The 19,174-nt window shown below is 40.5% G+C and overlaps 1 protein-coding gene across 1 annotated transcript in view; it reads left to right on the top strand.

Annotated features, from left to right (window-relative positions):
* Positions 1-19,174, top strand: part of ROR1 (receptor tyrosine kinase like orphan receptor 1) — a gene marked incomplete at both ends in the record, with an annotated part of 406,574 nt that overhangs the window by 272,684 nt on the left and 114,716 nt on the right. The window contains 2 exons of the mRNA XM_082833145.1: positions 10,113-10,400; positions 11,060-11,090. Of these exons, the coding sequence (XP_082689271.1) occupies positions 10,113-10,400; positions 11,060-11,090 (319 nt within the window). The remainder of the gene's footprint in view (positions 1-10,112; positions 10,401-11,059; positions 11,091-19,174) is intronic.

Genomic DNA, 19,174 nt, shown 5'->3' with positions numbered 1-19,174 from the left:
GGTCTAGGATAAGTTCTCTGAACTGCAGTTTACCCATCCTGACTGTGTAAAAGCAATGGTAGGTAAACATTCTGGGGCCTAAGCGTGAGTCAAAACAGTGGTAACAAACTGTACTAAACTGTACTAGAAATTACTGTATTCTCCACCACCACACACTTATAGTTTAGGAAAAAAAAGCCAAAATTGTGAATCACTGTATTGTACATCTGTAACCTATATAATGTTGTACATCAACTATACTTCAATTTAAAAAAAAGAAAAGCCAATTGCACTTAAGAATATCTTTGATGAAGCAGCAAAAATTATTAACTAAATCTTGACCCATGAGGTACATGTCTTTTTTAATATTTTGTATGGCAAAATGGGAAGTATACATAAGCAGTCGTGCTGACTGTGGTTGTCACAAAGAAAAGCATTTTATTACTTGAAAGAATGATTGACAATCAAACTATGGTTAATTATTCTTGAAAATAAACAAAACGAGCCTGACACTTGAAGGAAACAGGAGATAGTATTAGTTGCCAATAATAAAATTTGAGCTTTCCAGCAAAAATTTAAAATTTGGAAAACTTTCAGCCACCACCAAGAGCTTGACAGTTTCCCAATCTTTACTAATGAGATAGATGGTGATACTAATGAATGTGATTTTTCTATATTACATGATTAAATGTGTTCATATCTGGAAGATCTATGTAACTCTGAACCAATGTTTTCTAAATGAACAGGGCATGGTGTTAAAAAATCACACATGGATAAAAGATCTGTTCAACGTGCAAGATAAATCAATCCATTTTAATATAACAGATTATGAAAAATTCACTAGTATGGTTTCAGATTTCACATCACAACTATTCTTTAAGAAACTACCATTTGTCTGCTGGAGAGGGTGTGGAGAAAAGGGAACCCTCCTGCACTGTTGATGGGAATGTATTGGTTGGTGCAGCCGCTATGGAAAACAGTGTGGAAGTTCCTTAAAAAACAAAAAATAGAGTTACCATATGATCCAGCAATCCCACTCCTGGGCCTATATCCGGAAAAGATACATGCACATCAATGTTCATAGCAGCACTGTTTACAATAACCAAGACATGGAAGCAACCTAAATATACACTGACAGATGATGGATAAAGATGTGGAATATATGTACAATGGAATATTACTCAGCCATTAAAAAAGAAAGAAAGAATGCCATCTGCAACAACATGGATGAACCTAGAGATTATCATACTAAGTGAAGTAAACCAAACAGAGAAAGGTAAATATCATATGATGTCACTTATATGTGGAATCTAAAAAAATGATACAAATGAACTTATTTACAAAACAGAAATAGACTCACAAACATAGAAAACAAACTTATGGTTACCAAAAGGGAAGGGGGGGAGGGATAAATTAGGAGTTTGGGATTAACATATACACACTACTGTATATAAAATAAACAATAAGGACTTACTGTATAACACAGCATACTATATTCAATATTTTATAATAACCTATAATGGAAAAAACTGAAAAAGAATATATATATATAACTGAATCACTTTGCTATACACCTGAAACATTGTAAATCAACTATACTTCAATTTAAAAATGTCAAAAAAAAAGGAAACTACCATTTGTCAAATTTTGGTTTAGTATCAAAGAATACTATCCTAAATTATCTGAGAAGGCTATAAAAATACCCCTCTGTTTTCCAACTGTATGAAGCCAGATTTTCTTCGTATACTTCAACCAAAACAACATATCTCAAAAGATTGAATGCAGAAAGAGGAGAGTCCAGCTGTCTGGTCTTAAGCCAAATGATAGATCAATGACAATAGAAAACAGTGCCACTCTTCTCACTATTTGCATGTGTATCAGGAGGTGCAGGGGGGAATATAGTTATTTTTCATGACAATATTTGTTAAGTAATGAGATTATTTTCAAATAAATTAGTAAACAAATATTTTAAAATTTTCTCTTAGGGGTCCTCAATATTTTAAAGAGTGTATAGGGGGTTCTGAATCCAAGGGGTTTGAGAACTTCTGTCCTGGAACAAGGACTCTGGAGCCAAAATAATTTTTTAAAGATTTTTTTTAAAGAATTACTGTTTTTCAAATTAATTAATTAAGTAATTAAAATTTATTTTTGGCTGCATTAGGTTTTCATTACTGCACGCGGGCTTTCTTTTAGCTGCATTGAGCGGGGGCTACTCTTCGTTGCGGTGCACAGGCTTCTCATTGCGGTGGCTTCTCGTTGCGGAGCACGGGCTCTAGGCGTGTGGGCTTCAGTAGTTGTGGCATGTGGACTCCGTAGTTGTGGCACACGGGATCTAGAGCGCAGGCTCAGTAGTTGTGGCGCACGGGCTTAGTTGCTCCGCGGCAGGTGGGATCTTCCCGGACCAGGGCTTGAAACCGTGTCCCCTGCGTTGGCAGATGGATTCTTAACCACTGCGCCACCAGGGAAGCCCTAAAGATTTTCTTTTAGAGAAGTTTTAGGTTCACAGCAAAATTGAAGGGAAGATACAGAGATTTTTTTGTATACACCCTGCCCCTTTACATGCATAATCTCTCCCGTTATCAACATTCCCCACCAGAGTCGTACATCTGTTAAAACTGGTGAAATTACATTGACACATCATAATCACCCAAAGTTCATAGTTTACATTATAGCTCACTCTTGTGTTGTACGTTCCATGGATTTATACAAATGTATGATGACATGTATCCACCATTATAGAATCAGAGAGAGTATTTTCACTGCCCTAAAAATCCTCTGTGCTCTGCCCATTCATTCCCCCCACCCCAGTCTCTGGTAACTATTGATAATTCTACTGTCTAAAGTTTTACCTTTTCCAGAATGTCCTATAATTGGAATCATGCCATATGTAGCCTTTTAAGATTGGCTTCTTTCACTTAGTAATATGTATTTATGCTTCCTTTATGTGTTTTCATGGCTTGATAGCTCATTTCCTTTTAACACTGAATAATATTCCATAGTCTAGATGTACTACAGTTTATCCATTTACCTACTGAAGGACAGCTTGTTTGCTTCCAGCTTTTGGCAATTGTGAATAAAGCTACAAACATCCATGTGTAGGGTTTTGTGTGGACATGTTTTCAACTACTTTGGGTAAATACCAAGGAGTGAGATTGCTGGATCATATGCTAAGAGTATTTTTATTTTTGTAAGAAACTGCCAAACTATATTCCAAAGTAGCTGTAACATTTTGCATTCCCACCAGCAATGAGAGAGAGTTCCTGTTGCTCCATGTCTTCATCAGCATTTGGTAATGTCAATGTTCTGGATTTTGATCATTCTAATGGGTGTTTAGTGTAACTCATTGTTTTAATTTGCGTTTCCCTGATGACATATGATGTGGAACATCTTTTCATATGTCTCTTTGACATTTTTCTTCTTTGGTGAGGTATCTGTTAAAGTATTGGCCCATTTTTTATTGGGGTTGCTTTCTTATGGTTGAGTTTTAAGAGTTCTTTGTATATCTTGGTACTTTATCAGATGTGTCTTTTGCAAATGTTTTCTCCCAGTCTGTGGCTTGTCTTCTCATTCTGTTGATATTGTCTTTTGCAGAACAGACATTTTAAATTTTAATAAAGTCCAGTTTATCATTTATTTATTTCATAGATCATGTCTTTGTTGTCATATCTAAAAAGTCATTTCCATACTCAAGATCATCTGGGTTTTCTCCTATGTTATCTTCCAGGAATTTTGTAATTTTGCATATTATGTTTAGGTCCGTGATCCATTTTGAGTTAATTTTTGTGAAGGGTGTAAGGGCTGTGTCTAGATTCATTTTTGCATGTGGATGTACAGTTGTTTCAGCACTATTTGTTGAAAAGACTGTCTTTGCTCCTTTGTGGTGACTTTGCTTCTTTGTCAAAGATCAGTTGATTATATATAGGTAGTCCACTGGACTCTATTTCTGGGCTGTCTGTTCTCTTTCATCAGTCTATTTGTCTATTCTTTCACCAGTATCACACTGTCTTGATTACTGTAGCTTTATAGCAAGTCTTGAAGTTGGGTAGTGTCAGTCCTCCAGCTTTGTTCTTCTCCTTCAGTATTATGTTGGCTATTCTGGGTCTTTTGCCTCTCATATAAACTTTAGAATCAGTTTGTCAATATTCACAAAATAATTTGCTGGGATTTAGACTGAAATCTAAATCAATCTAAATCTGAATCAATAATTGTTTTGTCTCACTTCTACTTACTATGTGATCTTGGATGGCTTTTTTACCATCCCTGTGCCTTAGATATCTCATGTATAAAATGAGGACAATAATAATGGTCTGTAACAACACCTGCCGTGGTAATAAGTACCCTTTAGATGTTAACTATTATCATCATTATATTGTATCATCATCATTGTCATTGTCACCATCATCATTATTACTAGTACCCCCACTGGGAGACATAGTTCATTCAGAGACACAGAGCTAGAGGTGGAGTCAGCAGAATTGGAATTTTTTCTCTCTCCAGCCAGATTATATCCCACCTCCCACTCACCAGTCTGCCATCTCAACATTTGTGGTCCACAAAAGCAGGGAAAGAAGGATGAGAAAGCTTCCACAGCTCAAGCACACATTGTCAGAGGTATTGAATAAAGCCACTGAAAAAAATATTGTTAAAAAACAAAATTCAAGTGAACAAATTTTTTAAATCTTATTGGTTTTATTCAACAATTCATGAATCAGGCAGCATCCCATCTAGCAGATAGAAAGGAGTTCTGAAGAGCTGTACAAAATGAAAGACTTGTATAGGCAGAAAGGGGCAGAACAGGGTTGTTCCTAGCAAAGAGTAGATTGTGACAAGGTCACTTTTAGGGCACAGCAGGAGTCTATCAGGCAGATCACCTCGCTAGTGCTGACTAGGTAATTCCAGATTGATTGGTTTAAGAGTCCATTCCTGGGAGAGGTTGAAAGTGTAATTAAGTTAGGTATTAAGTCCCGGTTTGGTGATGTGGACTTAGCACAAGTGACTCCACTTTGGGCCTTTTTTTTTTTTTTCTTCCAGTACGCGGGCCTCTCACTTCTGTGGCCTCTCCCGTTGCAGAGCACTGGCTGCGGATGCGCAGGCTCACGGGCCCAGCCGCTCCGCGGCATGCGGGATCTTCCCAGACCAGGGCATGAACCCGCGTCCCCTGCATCGGCAGGCGGACTCTCAACCACTGCACCACCAGGGAAGCCCTGGGCCTTTTTTAACAGTATGAATAGCCAGGCTTAAACGTACAGGCCAAAATGCTTTTTCTGGCATTCAGACTTAGTCAGTACCTGCTGTCTGCTGTCGACTGAAAAAACTGCACAACCTGAAAGCTGACAATTGTTTTATTTGGCAGACTTACTGAAGACTTAAGCCCGGGATACAGCCTCTTAGGTAGCTCTCAGGGACAGTTTCAGAGGTATGGGAGGAGCCAGGACTTATAGGAACTTCCCCCCCCCCAAAAAAAAAGCCCCCCAAAACCAAATGAACAACAACAACAAAACCAGGTAGTCAGAACATCAAAAGATTACTGCTAATTAAAGAAAAACCAGATATCTCAAGTTAATGAATGAATTTAGTGCTTTTCTGTAGGGGAGGATGCAAGAGCCTGGACTTAATGAAATTATTCCTTTGCTAGCAGCTTAACTATCTAGGGCCAGTAATCTCTTTTTTTTCTCCATCCTGAATCCTTTCAGGATGTACCATTGGGGTTGGGGGGTGGTAGAGGAATTCAGCTGTAGTGGCTGACGGCTCAATGGCCGCCACATCTTGTTTACTGATATGGCAGGCGGCATTCTTAGTCCACACTGCCATCCAGTGCTTCTGTAGCTGAGGCCCATATGGAAATTTACACTATTTCAGGAGGTGCAGACCGCACAGGCCCATGTAATAGATCATGACTCCAAAGCCCAGTTGCAGCTAGGTGGTGGCAAACTGGTATCAGGTCCAGTTTACAGATTTCCTCTGCCCTGGGCTGCTTCGCTGGGATGCCCAGGTGTTCTCTGAAAGAAATGACTAGTCCATAACCTGCAATGGTCACGCCAGTGCTGGGTGTAGAACAGAGAGTGGGTCCCCTAGTGTGGCCCATGAGGCTGCTCCAGGAGGATCCAGATAGTTCTGGGAAGAGAATGGATCACGGCCAGAGGCTTGTTAACAGCAAGGTTGATAGCAATGATTCAGACATGCGTTTTTATTTTATTTTATTCCAGTCACAAAATGCTTTCGTGTTGTTTAGGCCAAATGTGTTTCTGATGCTTCCAGTCTTTGCCAAACTGAGGACCAGATCATTTGCTTGTTTTACTTATTAAGTGAGCAGCTGCAGATGGCAAATAAATTGAACATTATTCTTTATCACTAAAAAGTTAGAACCAAATTCCCTGTGTTTATGGCAAGGCTCCTTTGTTCAGTAGACACAAAGATTTGTTTACCTTTCCTTTGTTCTCCCTGGAAACATACTGCCTGAGCCAGCTATTACACTAATTTCAAGATGCCCGGTAACCCTTGTTTTTTTTTTTTTTTTTTTTTTTTTTTTTGCGGTATGCGGGCCTCTCACTGTTGTGGCCCCTCCCGTTGCAGAGCACAGGCTCCAGATGCGCAGGCTCAGCGGCCATGGCTCACGGGCCTAGCCGTTCTGCGGCATGTGGGATCTTCCCGGACGGGGGCACGAACCCGCGTCCCCTGCATCGGCAGGCGGACTCTCAACCACTGCGCCACCAGGGAAGCCCCCTTGTTTTTGTTTTAGGTAGATATGATATAGAACTTCACGGACAAATTAACCACTCTGTCCTGCAGTGTGTTAGTTATGTGATCTTGGGCAGGTGGCCTCATCCCTCAGATCTGTTCTGTAAAGTCAGGACTGGACACGGCCAGGAAACCAATCAGTTCGATGGATAATCATTCCCCATTTTTAGGCATAAGTTATTTGTGAGAAAAAGAAAAGAAAAAAATAGCTAATATAATAGCAGAAACTTTCACATGCTGTTTGCTCTGTGCCAGACCCTATTCAAAGTACTTTCCATGTATTAATTAATATAATCCTCACAGTAGCCCTATGAGGAAGATATAATTATTGTACTAATTTCACAGGTAACAAAATTTGAGACACAGAGAGTTTAAATAACTTGCCCAAGGTCACACAGCTGATAAGTAGCAGAACCAGGATGCGAATTCAGACATTCTAGCTTCAGAGTTTGTGAGGGTTGATTTCATCTGGTGGATCAACCCGTACTAATATGTTTTCAATAAATTTGAGTACACCTTCAGAGAATACTTGAAATACTCCACCCAGTTATAGAACTCTCTGTCTCTGGGCCAATTTATGTTCCTAGAAGAAAAAATTTGAAGAACTGTGTGTCTGTGATTGTAGTATCATGCAAAGTAACTGGGGTTTGGAGGCAAAAGAAACAGTTTAAAGTTCCAGCTCATCCTTTTATATTTTACGCTATGAGGGCTTGGCCAAAAAGCTTGCTGGGATTTCAGTAGCAACTTCCTATGGGGGAAGAACCAAAGAAATAAAGTAGAATTGACTTTTGTTTTCTTGACGAAAACTCAACAGTCATGTCAACCTCTGAGATGCACACCTAGACACTGTCATCCTGGCCTCTGGGGAGTGTGGTTGTTGTTGGCTGGCTTTGATATTTAAAGGAGGTAGAAATCTGGGAGAGGGAGCCAGGCTGTGGGAGTACCTGAGTGACGGCACCTCTTGCCACTGTGGAGACCCCTCTGAAACCGTGCAACTCAGATTGGGACTCGAACCCATACACTAGGACTCGAACCCTGCCAAACCCAGGTTGGGACTTGAAACCCACAGTCTTTTAATTGAGATCACACACCTGGTCCCAGGACTTAATGAAGCTCAGGTTCTTGATGTCTTGTCGCAGAAAGACTTCAGTGAGAGACAAAGTGATAGGTGAGAAGTGGATTTATTTAGAGAGAAACAGCCTTCACAGACAGAGTGTGGGCCATCTCAGAAGGTGAGAGGACCCGATACATGGGGTGGTTAGTTTTTATGGGCTGGGTAATTTTATATGCTAATGAGCGGGAGGATTATTCCAACTATTTTCGGGGAAGGGACAGGGATTTCCAGGAATTGGGCCACCGCCCATTTTTTGGCCTTTTACGGTTAGCCTCAGAACTGTCATGGCACTGGTGGGTGTGTCATTTAGATGCTAATATATTACAGTGAGCGTATAATGAAGCTCTAGGTCCACTGGAAGTCAAATCTTCTGCCATCTTGGACCTAGTTGTTTCTAACCAGTTTTTGTCATGTCCTATGGCTATGTCATTCTTTTAAAGGCTGTGCCCTGCTCCCTTCCCTCCTGTTTCACCTCCAACTCAAAGCTGGACCCATGCTACAGAAAGGACAGGAAACAGGAGGTAGCCTCAAGGAGAAGGGCCTATCAGAGGATATCAGGTCAGTGAGGTACCTGGCTTCTGGAGGGAAACCATAACACCAGCCAGAACACACAGCTAAAGGTTAGACCCATGAACCAGACAATCCTGGCTGGAGTTAGGGGAAGATCACAGCCCTGTGGGCATGTGGATATGTGTAAACCCCAGCTCTTCTTTAAGGAAGAAGTTTGAATTCTGTCTCCCCTCCTCAGTGTGACTCAGGCTACCAAAGCAATCGGATGGGGTGGAAAGAGCTAGGTTTTTGAGCCAGAGAGAGCTGAACCAGCCCTTGGCTCAGCTGTGTGGCCTTGGGCAAGTCACTTAACCTCTCTGATCCTAGGTCTCCTCATTGTTGAGCAGCGATGACAATTCCTCCTCCCTTGTGGGGTTATAGGGCAGGTAAATACTAAAGTAAAGCCCCTGGCATATGGCAGGACTTAGAGTCTATCTGTTCTTACTACTGTACTAACCAGCTTGGCTCAGTTGAACTTTGTTTAGGTGCTAGGCTGAGCCTGAGGACACAAAGTCGTTAGTGCTAGAAGCTTTGGGCACAATGTACATCTTACTGTGTGACCACAGGGCAAGTCAGCTAATCTCTGAGACATCTCCCCTGCAGCTGGGCATCATGATACTTCCTGTGCCTTTCCTACCTCACGGGGTTATTAGAGGATAACAGGAGACAGAGTAAAAGGCATTGCACAGAAGTTGTTATTATAAAAATAATAGAACACTGATTAATATATATGAGTGCTTACTTTTCGCCATATACTAGTTTAAATGCTTCCCATGCCTTGCCTGATTTAATTTTAATTTTTTTTTTTTTTTTTTTTTGCTTTTCATCTGATTTAATTTTAATCCTCTCACAGTTTTGCCAGGTAGAGGGGGTGGAGCAGGGATTCACTACTAAGGACCTTGGGGGTACTTTCTGGGATACTGATGATGTTCTGTTGTTCTATATCTTGATAGGGGCATCGGTTACATGGGTACATGCATTTGTCAAGGCTCGTGGGGCTGTGCAATTAAGACTGATACATTTCATAGAATATAAATTATATCTCAGTTAAAAATTGAATGCATAGAATAATATATTGTAATGTGTTGCGGTTGACATGAGTAACATTATGGAAATCATTTCATTGCCTCTCACCACTTTGTCTGCCAGCAGCCTGGCCTTCATAACTCTTATTATATCATCACTGACAGGAAGATTTTCAGCATCCTTCCCAGTCTTGGGCCATGTGGATATAAATATATTGCTCCTACCTTTCCAGTTTTTCATACTTTCTCTCTTATCAAAAGTGTACAAACTGGTAGGATCTTTGCCAGAATGTTAAGAGGGATGTCATTTCGGGATGATGTAAATTTTACTTCTTTTTCTTTTTCACTGTATTGTTTGAGTTTGTAACAAGAAGCATGTATTTTTTTTTTATACTCCGAAACACAAAAGCTCATCTTGTCTTGGCCAAGAAATTTATCCATGGGTACCACATTGTCATTTGAAAACTTTGGGTTTTATACCATGGTTAGTAACAAATTTCCTTCCAAGCAGCAGACTCTATGGGTGATTGGTCAGTAGTCACAGGGTCTCGGTAAAGGGATGATTTCAACCATCCCTTGTCTGTCTCCACTATGCCGCTCCTGTTCAGTCTCTCTGTGGTCTGGGGCACACAGAGTGAGTTTGGGTTGCTTGGAGGTACTCTCCAGCAGTCTGCCCCTCTCACCTGCCTGCTTCTCCCTGTGCACAGAGTCTTACCTGGCCCTCGATGAACCGATGAATAACATCACCACGTCCCTGGGGCAGACGGCAGAACTGCACTGCAAAGTCTCTGGGAATCCGCCTCCCACTATCCGCTGGTTCAAAAATGATGCACCTGTGGTCCAGGAGCCCCGGAGGATCTCCTTTCGGGCAACCAACTACGGCTCTCGGCTACGGATTAGAAACCTTGACACCACAGACACGGGCTACTTCCAGTGCGTGGCGACGAACGGCAAGAAGGTGGTTTCTACCACTGGAGTCTTGTTTGTCAAGTTCGGTAAGTGGCTTCCTACTGGGGATGGCCTTTGGCCCTCAGCCTCCGCGGGGGTGAGGAGGTCCTGGGTGTGCCCAGCAACACGGAAGCTGGTCCTCTTGTACCCATTTTAGAAATAAGTAAACCAAGGCCCAGCAGTTAAGTACTATGTTCACGGTCACCCAGCCAGTAAACTGCAGAGCAGGAGCAGGGTCCAGATAGGTCTGACCTCAGCCCCAATTCTAAGTCACCGCCTCAGTGAATTCTTCTCAACAAGAATGTTCCTTGTCCAGAGAAGTTGGGAAGATTTCCAGCACGCAGGCGCCTTTTCTGTCCAGCTGCCATCACAGACCCCTGCCTGCTGTTGCAATGAACGTCCTCGTGCTCATTCAGCCTCCCACTGAAACTCGCTGCGTCTCGTGAGGATGCCTACTCTGACTCATTTTTTAGCCCTTGTCTTAGCATTTTTCAGGCTCTGAACTGTGGGATATAGACACAGTCTCACTGGTATGTTTTCTCATAGAGGTGGTTGGGGGAGCTGGAGCAAAATAATAAATTCCAGAAAAATAAATATCACCTCGGGGTGGCCGAGAACTTTAGTCCGTAATGGTTTGACTGTTCTGATGTTCACCCTCCAATAACCCAGACTGACTGTTTCTTTTGTTTTTCTTTCATTTCTTCAGGCCCCCCTCCCACTGCAAGTCCAGGGTCCTCGTAAGTACTTAGATCTTCTTTCTTGTCTTTTTTAAGCGCTTCTCCAGAGTTGCTAGGGCAAAGGCAATGTTGTCCTCTGCTTGGGTCAAAACACTGTGTTTCCAGATTTCATTCCATTTTGCCCTGCCCTCATTCCATTTTGCTTTTTCTTTGATATGAAGATTCATAGGAGATCAGCACTGGCAGTAACCTCAAGCATGGTAATGTTGATTCTGAGCAATCAAAGCAAAAAGTCTACTTACATGTACTGTTTTAAAATTAAGCTAACATTTAGTTACAATGGCTTTGGTAAAATCAAACCAAAAACTGAAACGCTGCTGGCTTAGGAACCTATACTCTAGTCTTTGCTTAAAAGGCTCTGTTCTCCGTTTCTGCAAATATTTCTGATGCTTTAGTTATTGAACAGGTCATCTGTTGGGTGATCACTTTATTTTTATTCCCTTTAAAAAACTCAGGCAGAAGTTCTGACTCACCTAGGAGAAGAAAGCCCTGTGTCTGGATGAGAGTTACATGGAAGTTTGATTCATTTTGAGTCCCTTATTAATAGATCTCAAGATCCAGTTTCTTTAACTGACACTATTGTTGATACATTTTTCCTTTTCTGGCTAAGGGAATCTCTTCTTTCATTGTAGGAGCATTCACTTGGGATATTTTTATTTATGTATAATTTTTATTTTGGGGGGGAGACCCATTTATTAAAACCTTTGCTCTGCAAGAAAATATATTCCATATTTTGTAGATTTCTGAAGTAAAACTTGCCGGGTTCTGCCATGAGAGCATCAAAATGCCTGGCCTTGACTAAACCAATGGCAAGTACAACAGCCGCTTAATTTGCTCTAATCCTCTCTGCACCTCTTAATTACAGTGTGGGATATTTAAATATATTTGTGTGTTCCTGGAGGCCCAGTGGCCCACAATCCCATTAATAAAACAGGTAACGGGTAAAAATAAACATTGGCTTTCAGCCACACTGTTCTGCTATTTCATCAGCCAATTAAAGGCAACTGTTAAAGAGTCTTTAAAATCACCCAAGTGCTAACCGCATTCTACTTGCTCAGGTAGAAAATGCTGATTCATCTTAAAACAGATCAGAAGTGTGGTCACTGTGCCTTGCATTTCTTTCTCCTTTTTTTAAAATAAATTTATTTATTTATTTTTGGCTGCGTTGGGTCTTCGTTGCTGTGCGCGGGCTTTCTTTTTAGTTGCGGCGAGCGGGGGCTACTCTTCGTTGCGGTGCACAGTCCTCTCATTACGGTGGCTTCTCTTGTTGCGGAGCACAGGCTCTAGTTTCGCGGGCTTCAGTAGTTGTGGCACGTGGGCTCAGTAGTTGTGGCACGTGGGCTCAGTAGTTGTGGCTCGTGGGCTCTAGAGCGCAAGCTCAGTAGTCGTGGCACGAGGGCCCAGTTGCTCCGCGGCATGTGGGATCTTCCTGGACCAGGGCACTCACCCGTGTCCCCTGCCTTGGCGGCAGACGCCTAACCACTGCTCCACCAGGGAAGCCCTGCCTTGCATTTCTTAAAGTTAATCTTTTTTTTTTTTTTTGGTGAACTCACTTATTGGTTGATTTGTGGAATCCTTTTGAAGTCTTATTTAAGCAAAGATGAAAACTTTTGTTACTGGCTGTAAAAATGCTTCCCACTCCGGTACCTTATTTGTTCCTGTTAATCTGAGTTTCAAATGTTGTTGATAATCTGTATCCTAGGTTGATTAATGTGGTTCACTAGTCTGCCTTTGCTGTTAAGCACTGGGCTGTTGACTTTCTACCTGTTGTATTTGTATCAGAGTTCCTTTTTTTAGTATCAGAATTATTTTTAAACCCTTTTATGTCCTTACTTGAAGTTTTCATTCTTTCTTTGCTGCTACCTTTCTGATGAACCCAGTCTATCTTCCATGGTTTTTAATTTCATACAAAGATAGCATTCTGCTTTTCTGAGCTGCTATCTATGGAAAGGGTATTGAAGTTCCTTAAGGATGCTCAACCGTAGCTAAAAGTATCCTTTGATGTCAGGAACTCTGTTTTATGTTAGCTGTCCATTTATCCATCATGTTAATCGGCAATAGCATGAAATGTACACTTGCCATGTTTTCTTGGAGGGAGCTGCAAAAAAAATACAATCAAAGTTGGAAATCCTGCAGGGCCTTCTGCAGCTCAATCTTTATCCTCAGTTTGGCATTTTGATACCCTTTTCTCTCATTCCCTTAGAAACTGGCGATGTATCCTGCTTTTTTCTCCTTTCTCAGCTGCCACCACTTACCCTATCTCTAAGAGTTCCTTTCTTCCTAAGGCTTACTCCCAGATGGAATGCTAGTTCCCTTCTGTATCCTCATAGCCCTCAACCAGCAGCCAAACCTCCCTACAAGGGGACAGGCAGGACGTAACAACGTAATAGCCATGGGGAATATCACCGCATTGAGGAGTGCTCTGAAAGCCTTTCGTCAAACTGCACAGTCCTTTCCCAATGCAGGAGTGAAGTGCAGTTATAAGATTGCTCTGTTTACTTAAAGGCGGCACCGCAAGAGTTACTGCAAGGAAACCAAATGCAAGTTCATGACGCACCCTGACATTTGGAACAGTGAAATATATTAGGTGTATGAAACCTGGTGAGAGCTGAGTGCCCACTGAGGCCACAGGGCTATATACCCCTGGACTGGGATGGGCTTGTAGGGCCCTGGGGACTATGGCCCAGGAAGGCAAAGTATGTGAGGCACTCACCACTCCCTCTAGGGACTGCATCAGGTCCTCACATGAAGCTTCCAGGATGGCATTTTAGTTTGTAGTAGGAGCAAGTTAGAGCTGTTGGTTTGGCTTCTGTTCATAGCTGCAGGCTAGCTTTCTTCTGTCATTGCTGGGTCCTGCCCACCTCTAACAATGATCGGACCTGGGGCATGAGCACAAGTGGAGGCCCACATACCACACATGTACATATTTAAATGTTGTAAATCAAGCTAGCAAACTGCTCAGTGAAATATGTTCTGTCCTCCCACATTGACACATATACGTTCATAATGACAAAAGTTAAAAATACATGCAAAATTATGGTTTGTATATGACTGGCAGCCAGGTGCTATCAAAAATGACTACTTAAATCATTCTTCTTCATGCCTGGATATTCGGTAAAGGGGGCCAGAGATATTATATGTCATTCATAGATTGTTATATATTAGTTCCATTAAAACTTTTTTTATTGCCTTCATTTCAGCAGAATGAATGCCTAATGTTGTTCTAAACAAGATTTGCACATAGTGTGTATTCTTCTGACATTCTTTGGCTTGTAGGTGCATCACCCATTTTCTGCTTTGATACTCGCATGGCATTCTCCCTGTGTGTGTCTCCAAATTTCCTCTTTCCATAAGGACACCAGTCATATTGTATTTGGACCCATCCCAATGACCCCTTTTAAGCATGATTACAGGGGTAACAGATTACCTCTGTAATCAAGTTACCCTGTTTCCAAATAAGATCACATTCTGAGCTGTTGGGGATTATGACTTCAACATGTGAATTTAAGGGCACACAATTTGACTCATAACAAGTAATATTACAAAATTTTTCTTAGCCATGTGAAACTGTTGCAAATATACTCTCATTTGTGAGAACTTTCAGAAGCACTGATTGGAATACAAAGCAAAACAGGCAAATGGATGCTCGGTTATACTGGGAATGATAGTTTGTTGTACAAGAATCTATTGCATTCAGACTGGGAAGAAGAATTTGACAAGTTGATTAATTTATCTTTTTTCTTACTGAAGTGCTTTTTTTTTTCGCTTAAGCTACTATTTTTTTTAACATCTTTATTGGAGTATAATTGCTTTACAATGGTGTGTTAGTTTCTGCTTTATAACAAAGTGTATCAGTTATACATATATATATGTCCCCATATCCCCTCCTTCTTGCATGCCCCTCCCTCCTACCCTCCCTATCCCACCACTCTAGGTGGTCACAAAGCACCGAGCTGATCTCCCTGTGCTATGCAGCTGCTTCCCACTAGCTATCTATTTTATGTTTGGTAGTGTATATATGTCCATGCCACTCTCTCACTTTGTCACAGCTTACCCTTCCCCCTTCCCCCTCCCCATATCCTCAAGTCCATTCTCTAGTAGGTCTGTGTCTTTATTCCCGTCTTGCCCCAGTTTTTTCATGATCTTTTTTTTTTTCTTAGATTCCATATATATGTGTTAGCATATGGTATTTGTTTTTCTCTTTCTGACTTACTTCACTCTGTATGACAGATTCTAGGTCCATCCACCTCACTACAAATAACTCAATTTCGTTTCTTTTAATGGCTGAATAATATTCCGTTGTATGTATGTGCCACATCTTCTTTATCCATTCATCCGATGATGGACACTTAGGTTGCTTCCATGTCCTGGCTATTGTAAATAGTGCTGCAATGAACATTGCGATACATGCCTCTTTTTGAATTATGGTTTTCTCAGGGTATATGCCCAGTAGTGGGATTGCTGGATCATATGGTAGTTCTATTTTTAGTTTTTTATGGAACCTCCGTACTATTCTCCACAGTGGCTGTATCAATTTACATTCCCACCAACAGTGCAAGAGGGTTCCCTTTTCTCCACACCCTCTCCAGCATTTATTGTTTCTAGATTTTTTGATGATGGCCATTCTGACCGGTGTGAGATGATATCTCATTGTAGTTTTGATTTGCATTTCTCTAATGAGTAGTGATGTTGAGCATCCTTTCATGTGTTTGTTGGCAATCTGCATATCTGCTGTGGAGAAATGTCTATTTAGGTCTTCTGCCCATTTTTGGATTGGGTTGTTTGTTTTTTTGTTATTGAGCTGCATGAGCTGCTTGTAAATTTTGGATATTAATCCTTTGTCAGTTGCTTCATTTGCAAATATTTTCTCCCATTCTGAGGGTTGTCTTTTGGTCTTCTTTATGGTTTCCTTTGCTGTGCAAAAGCTTTTAAGTTTCATTAGGTCCCATTTGTTTATTTTTGGTTTTATTTCCATTTCTCTAGGAGGTGGGTCAAAAAGGATCTTGCTGTGATTTATGTCATAGAGCGTTCTGCCTATGTTTTCCTCTAAGAGTTTGATAGTGTCTGGCCTTACATTTAGGTCTTTAATCCATTTTGAGTTTATTTTTGTGTATGGTGTTAGGGAGTGATCTAATTTCATACTTTTACATGTACCTGTCCAGTATTCCCAGCACCACTTATTGAAGAGGCTGTCTTTTCTCCACTGTATATTCTTGCCTCCTTTATCAAAGATAAGGTGACCCGAAGTGCTTTTGCCACTGCAACCCTTCCTGCTCTCCAAGCAGTGTCCATCACTTCCACTGGCAGTGGCACAACTCACAAACCTTCACAGTATACAATCATGGTTGTCTTCTGTTTCAAGGACATAGGGTAAGAGATGTTAGAGAAGGGATCGCTAGGACCAGAACAGTGTTAGTCGGTCACGGGAGTGGATGTTTAAGGCTTGGATCACTGTGCCAGCACTTAGTGCCAGATCCCAGAGAGTCCCATGTGTACTCTACACTTATTCAGTTTATTTTCTATGTACTTTTTGTATGTGGGCCCGGGACAGGGGCCTTCTTCTTCTTTTTCTGTTTTTTTTAATAACAATTTTACTGAGATATAGTTCACATGCCATAAAATTCACAATTTTAAACTATAAAATTCAGTGTTTCTAATATATTCACAGTGTGGTGTAACCTTCACTACTATCCTATTTTAGGATATTTTCACCGTCTCATAGAGAATCTCCTCCCAGTCCCTGGTAACCTCTAGTCTGCTTTCTGTCTCTATGAATTTACCTGGTCTAGATATTTCATATAAGTAGAATCATACAATATTTGTCCCTTTGTGTCTGGCTTCTTTTATCTAGCATACTGGTTCCAGGGTTCATCCACATTATAGCATGTGTCGGTACTCCATCCTTTTTTATGGCTGAATAATGTTCCATTGTATTCCATGTTTTGTTTATCCATTCATCTCTTGCTGGACTTTGGGGTTACTGCCACTTTTTGCCTATTCTGAGTAATGCTGCAATGTTCATGTACAAGTTTTTGTGGGGTGTGTGTTTTCTGTTCTCTTGAATGTATATCTAGGAATAGAATTCCAGGGGCATATGGTATTTCTATGTTTAACTTTCTGAAGAGCTACAAAACTCTTTTTTAAAGGGCTGTACCATTTTATGTACCCTTTTATACTCATACAAAGAATGTATGAAGGTTCCAATTTCTCCTATGTTCCTTCTATTTATTTTTAATTATTATAACCATCCTAGTGGATGTGCAGCTGTTATTTGTTTTCATTGTGATGTTGATTTGCATTTTTGTAATGCCTAATGATGTTGATCATCTTTTTATATGCTCATTAGCCATTTGTATGACTTCTTTGGAGAAATGGCTGTTCAAAGTCTTTGGCCATTTTTAAATTGGGTTTTTTGCCTTTTTATTCTTGAGTTGTAAGAGTTCTTCACATATTGTGGCTACTGTACCCTTATCAGATATATGACTTGCCAGTATTTTCTCCCACTCTGTGGGTGTCTTTTCATTTTCTTAATAGTGTTCTTTGAAACAAAAAAGTTTTAAATTTTGATGAAGTTCAATTTATTATTATTTTTATTTGGTTGCTTGTGCTTTTGAGAAACCATTGCCTGATACAAGAGCACAAAGATTTATTCCTATCTTTTCTTCTTACTTTTATAGTTTTATTCTTATATTTAGGTTTTTGGTTCACTTTGAGTTAAATTTTGTCTATGGTATGAGGTAGGAATCCAGACTCATTCTTTTGCACATGGAAATCCAGTCTTCTCAACACCATTTGTGGAAAAGACAATTCTTTACCTATTGAGTTGTCTTGGCACCCTGTTAAGAACCAATTGACCATAAATGTATGTGTTTACTTCTGGACTCTCAATTCTACTCCATTGATCAATGTCAATATTCTTTATGCCAGTTCCACACAGTCTTGATTACTGCAGTTTTGTAGTAGGTTTTGAAATCAGGAAATGTGAGTCCTCTCTTTCAGTCAGTGTTCTACTGGAAAAACAGAGCCAGAGATTTACTGCAAGGAGTTGGCTTGTGATTGTGTGGGCTTGCTTGCCAGGTCTGAAATCCATAGGGTAGGGTAGGGTGTCAGGAGGAGCAGGCTAGACTCTCCTCGCCAGGTACTCATGCTGCAATCTATAGATATCATTTCCTCTTCATCAAGGAAGCCTTACTTCTGTGCTAAAGGCCTTTCAACTGATTGGCTCGAGCTCACTCATTTATGGAGGATGATTTCCTACAGTTAGTCAGCTGACTGTAGATGTTAATCACATCTACCAAGTACCTTCACAGCAACACCTAGACTAGTGTTTGAATAACTGGGAACTGTACCTTGCCAAGTTGACACATAAAACTGACCATCACATCCTCCAAAATTGTTCTTCTTTTTGAAGATTTTTTTCCCCTATTCTGAGTTCCCTTGCATTTCCATATGAATTTTAGGGACAGCTTGTTAATTTCTGCCAAGAGGCCAGCTGGGTTTTTGATACAGATAGCATTGACTCTATAGATCAATTCGGAGAGTATTGTCATCTAAAGAATATTGAATCTTCCAGTGCATGAACATGAGGTGTCTTTCTACTTAATTTCTTTCAATAATGTTTTGTAGATTTCAGTGTACAAGTTTTACTCTTTTATGTTAAATTTATTCCTAAATATTTTATTATTTTTCTTGCTATTGTATATGGAATTGTTTTCTTAATTTAGTTTTCAGATTATTCATTGCTACTCTGTAAAGATACAACTGATTTTTGTAAGTCGATTTTATATCTTATACCCTTACTAAACTCATTTATTAGCTCTCTGTGTATATGTGTGTGTGTGTGTGTGTGTGTGTGTGTGTGTGTGTGTAGCTTCCTTAGTATTTTCTATCATACGATCATGTCATCTGCAAATAGAAACTGTTTTAGTTCTTTCTTTTCAATCTAGATGCCTTTTATTTCTTTTTCTTGTCTAATTGCTGTGACTAGAGCCTCCTGTACAATGTTAAATAGAATTCGTGAGAACAGATATTGTCTTTTCCCTGATCTTAAGGGAAAATCTTTCATGATGCTAGCAGTGGGTTTT

Source organism: Leucopleurus acutus (genome assembly GCF_964270905.1).
Source record: "Leucopleurus acutus genome assembly, chromosome: 2".
In the NCBI taxonomy this organism is placed as follows: domain Eukaryota; kingdom Metazoa; phylum Chordata; class Mammalia; order Artiodactyla; family Delphinidae; genus Leucopleurus; species Leucopleurus acutus.
The sequence above is the reverse complement of the archived record's forward strand: the minus strand, read 5'-3'. Positions and strand labels throughout refer to the sequence as shown.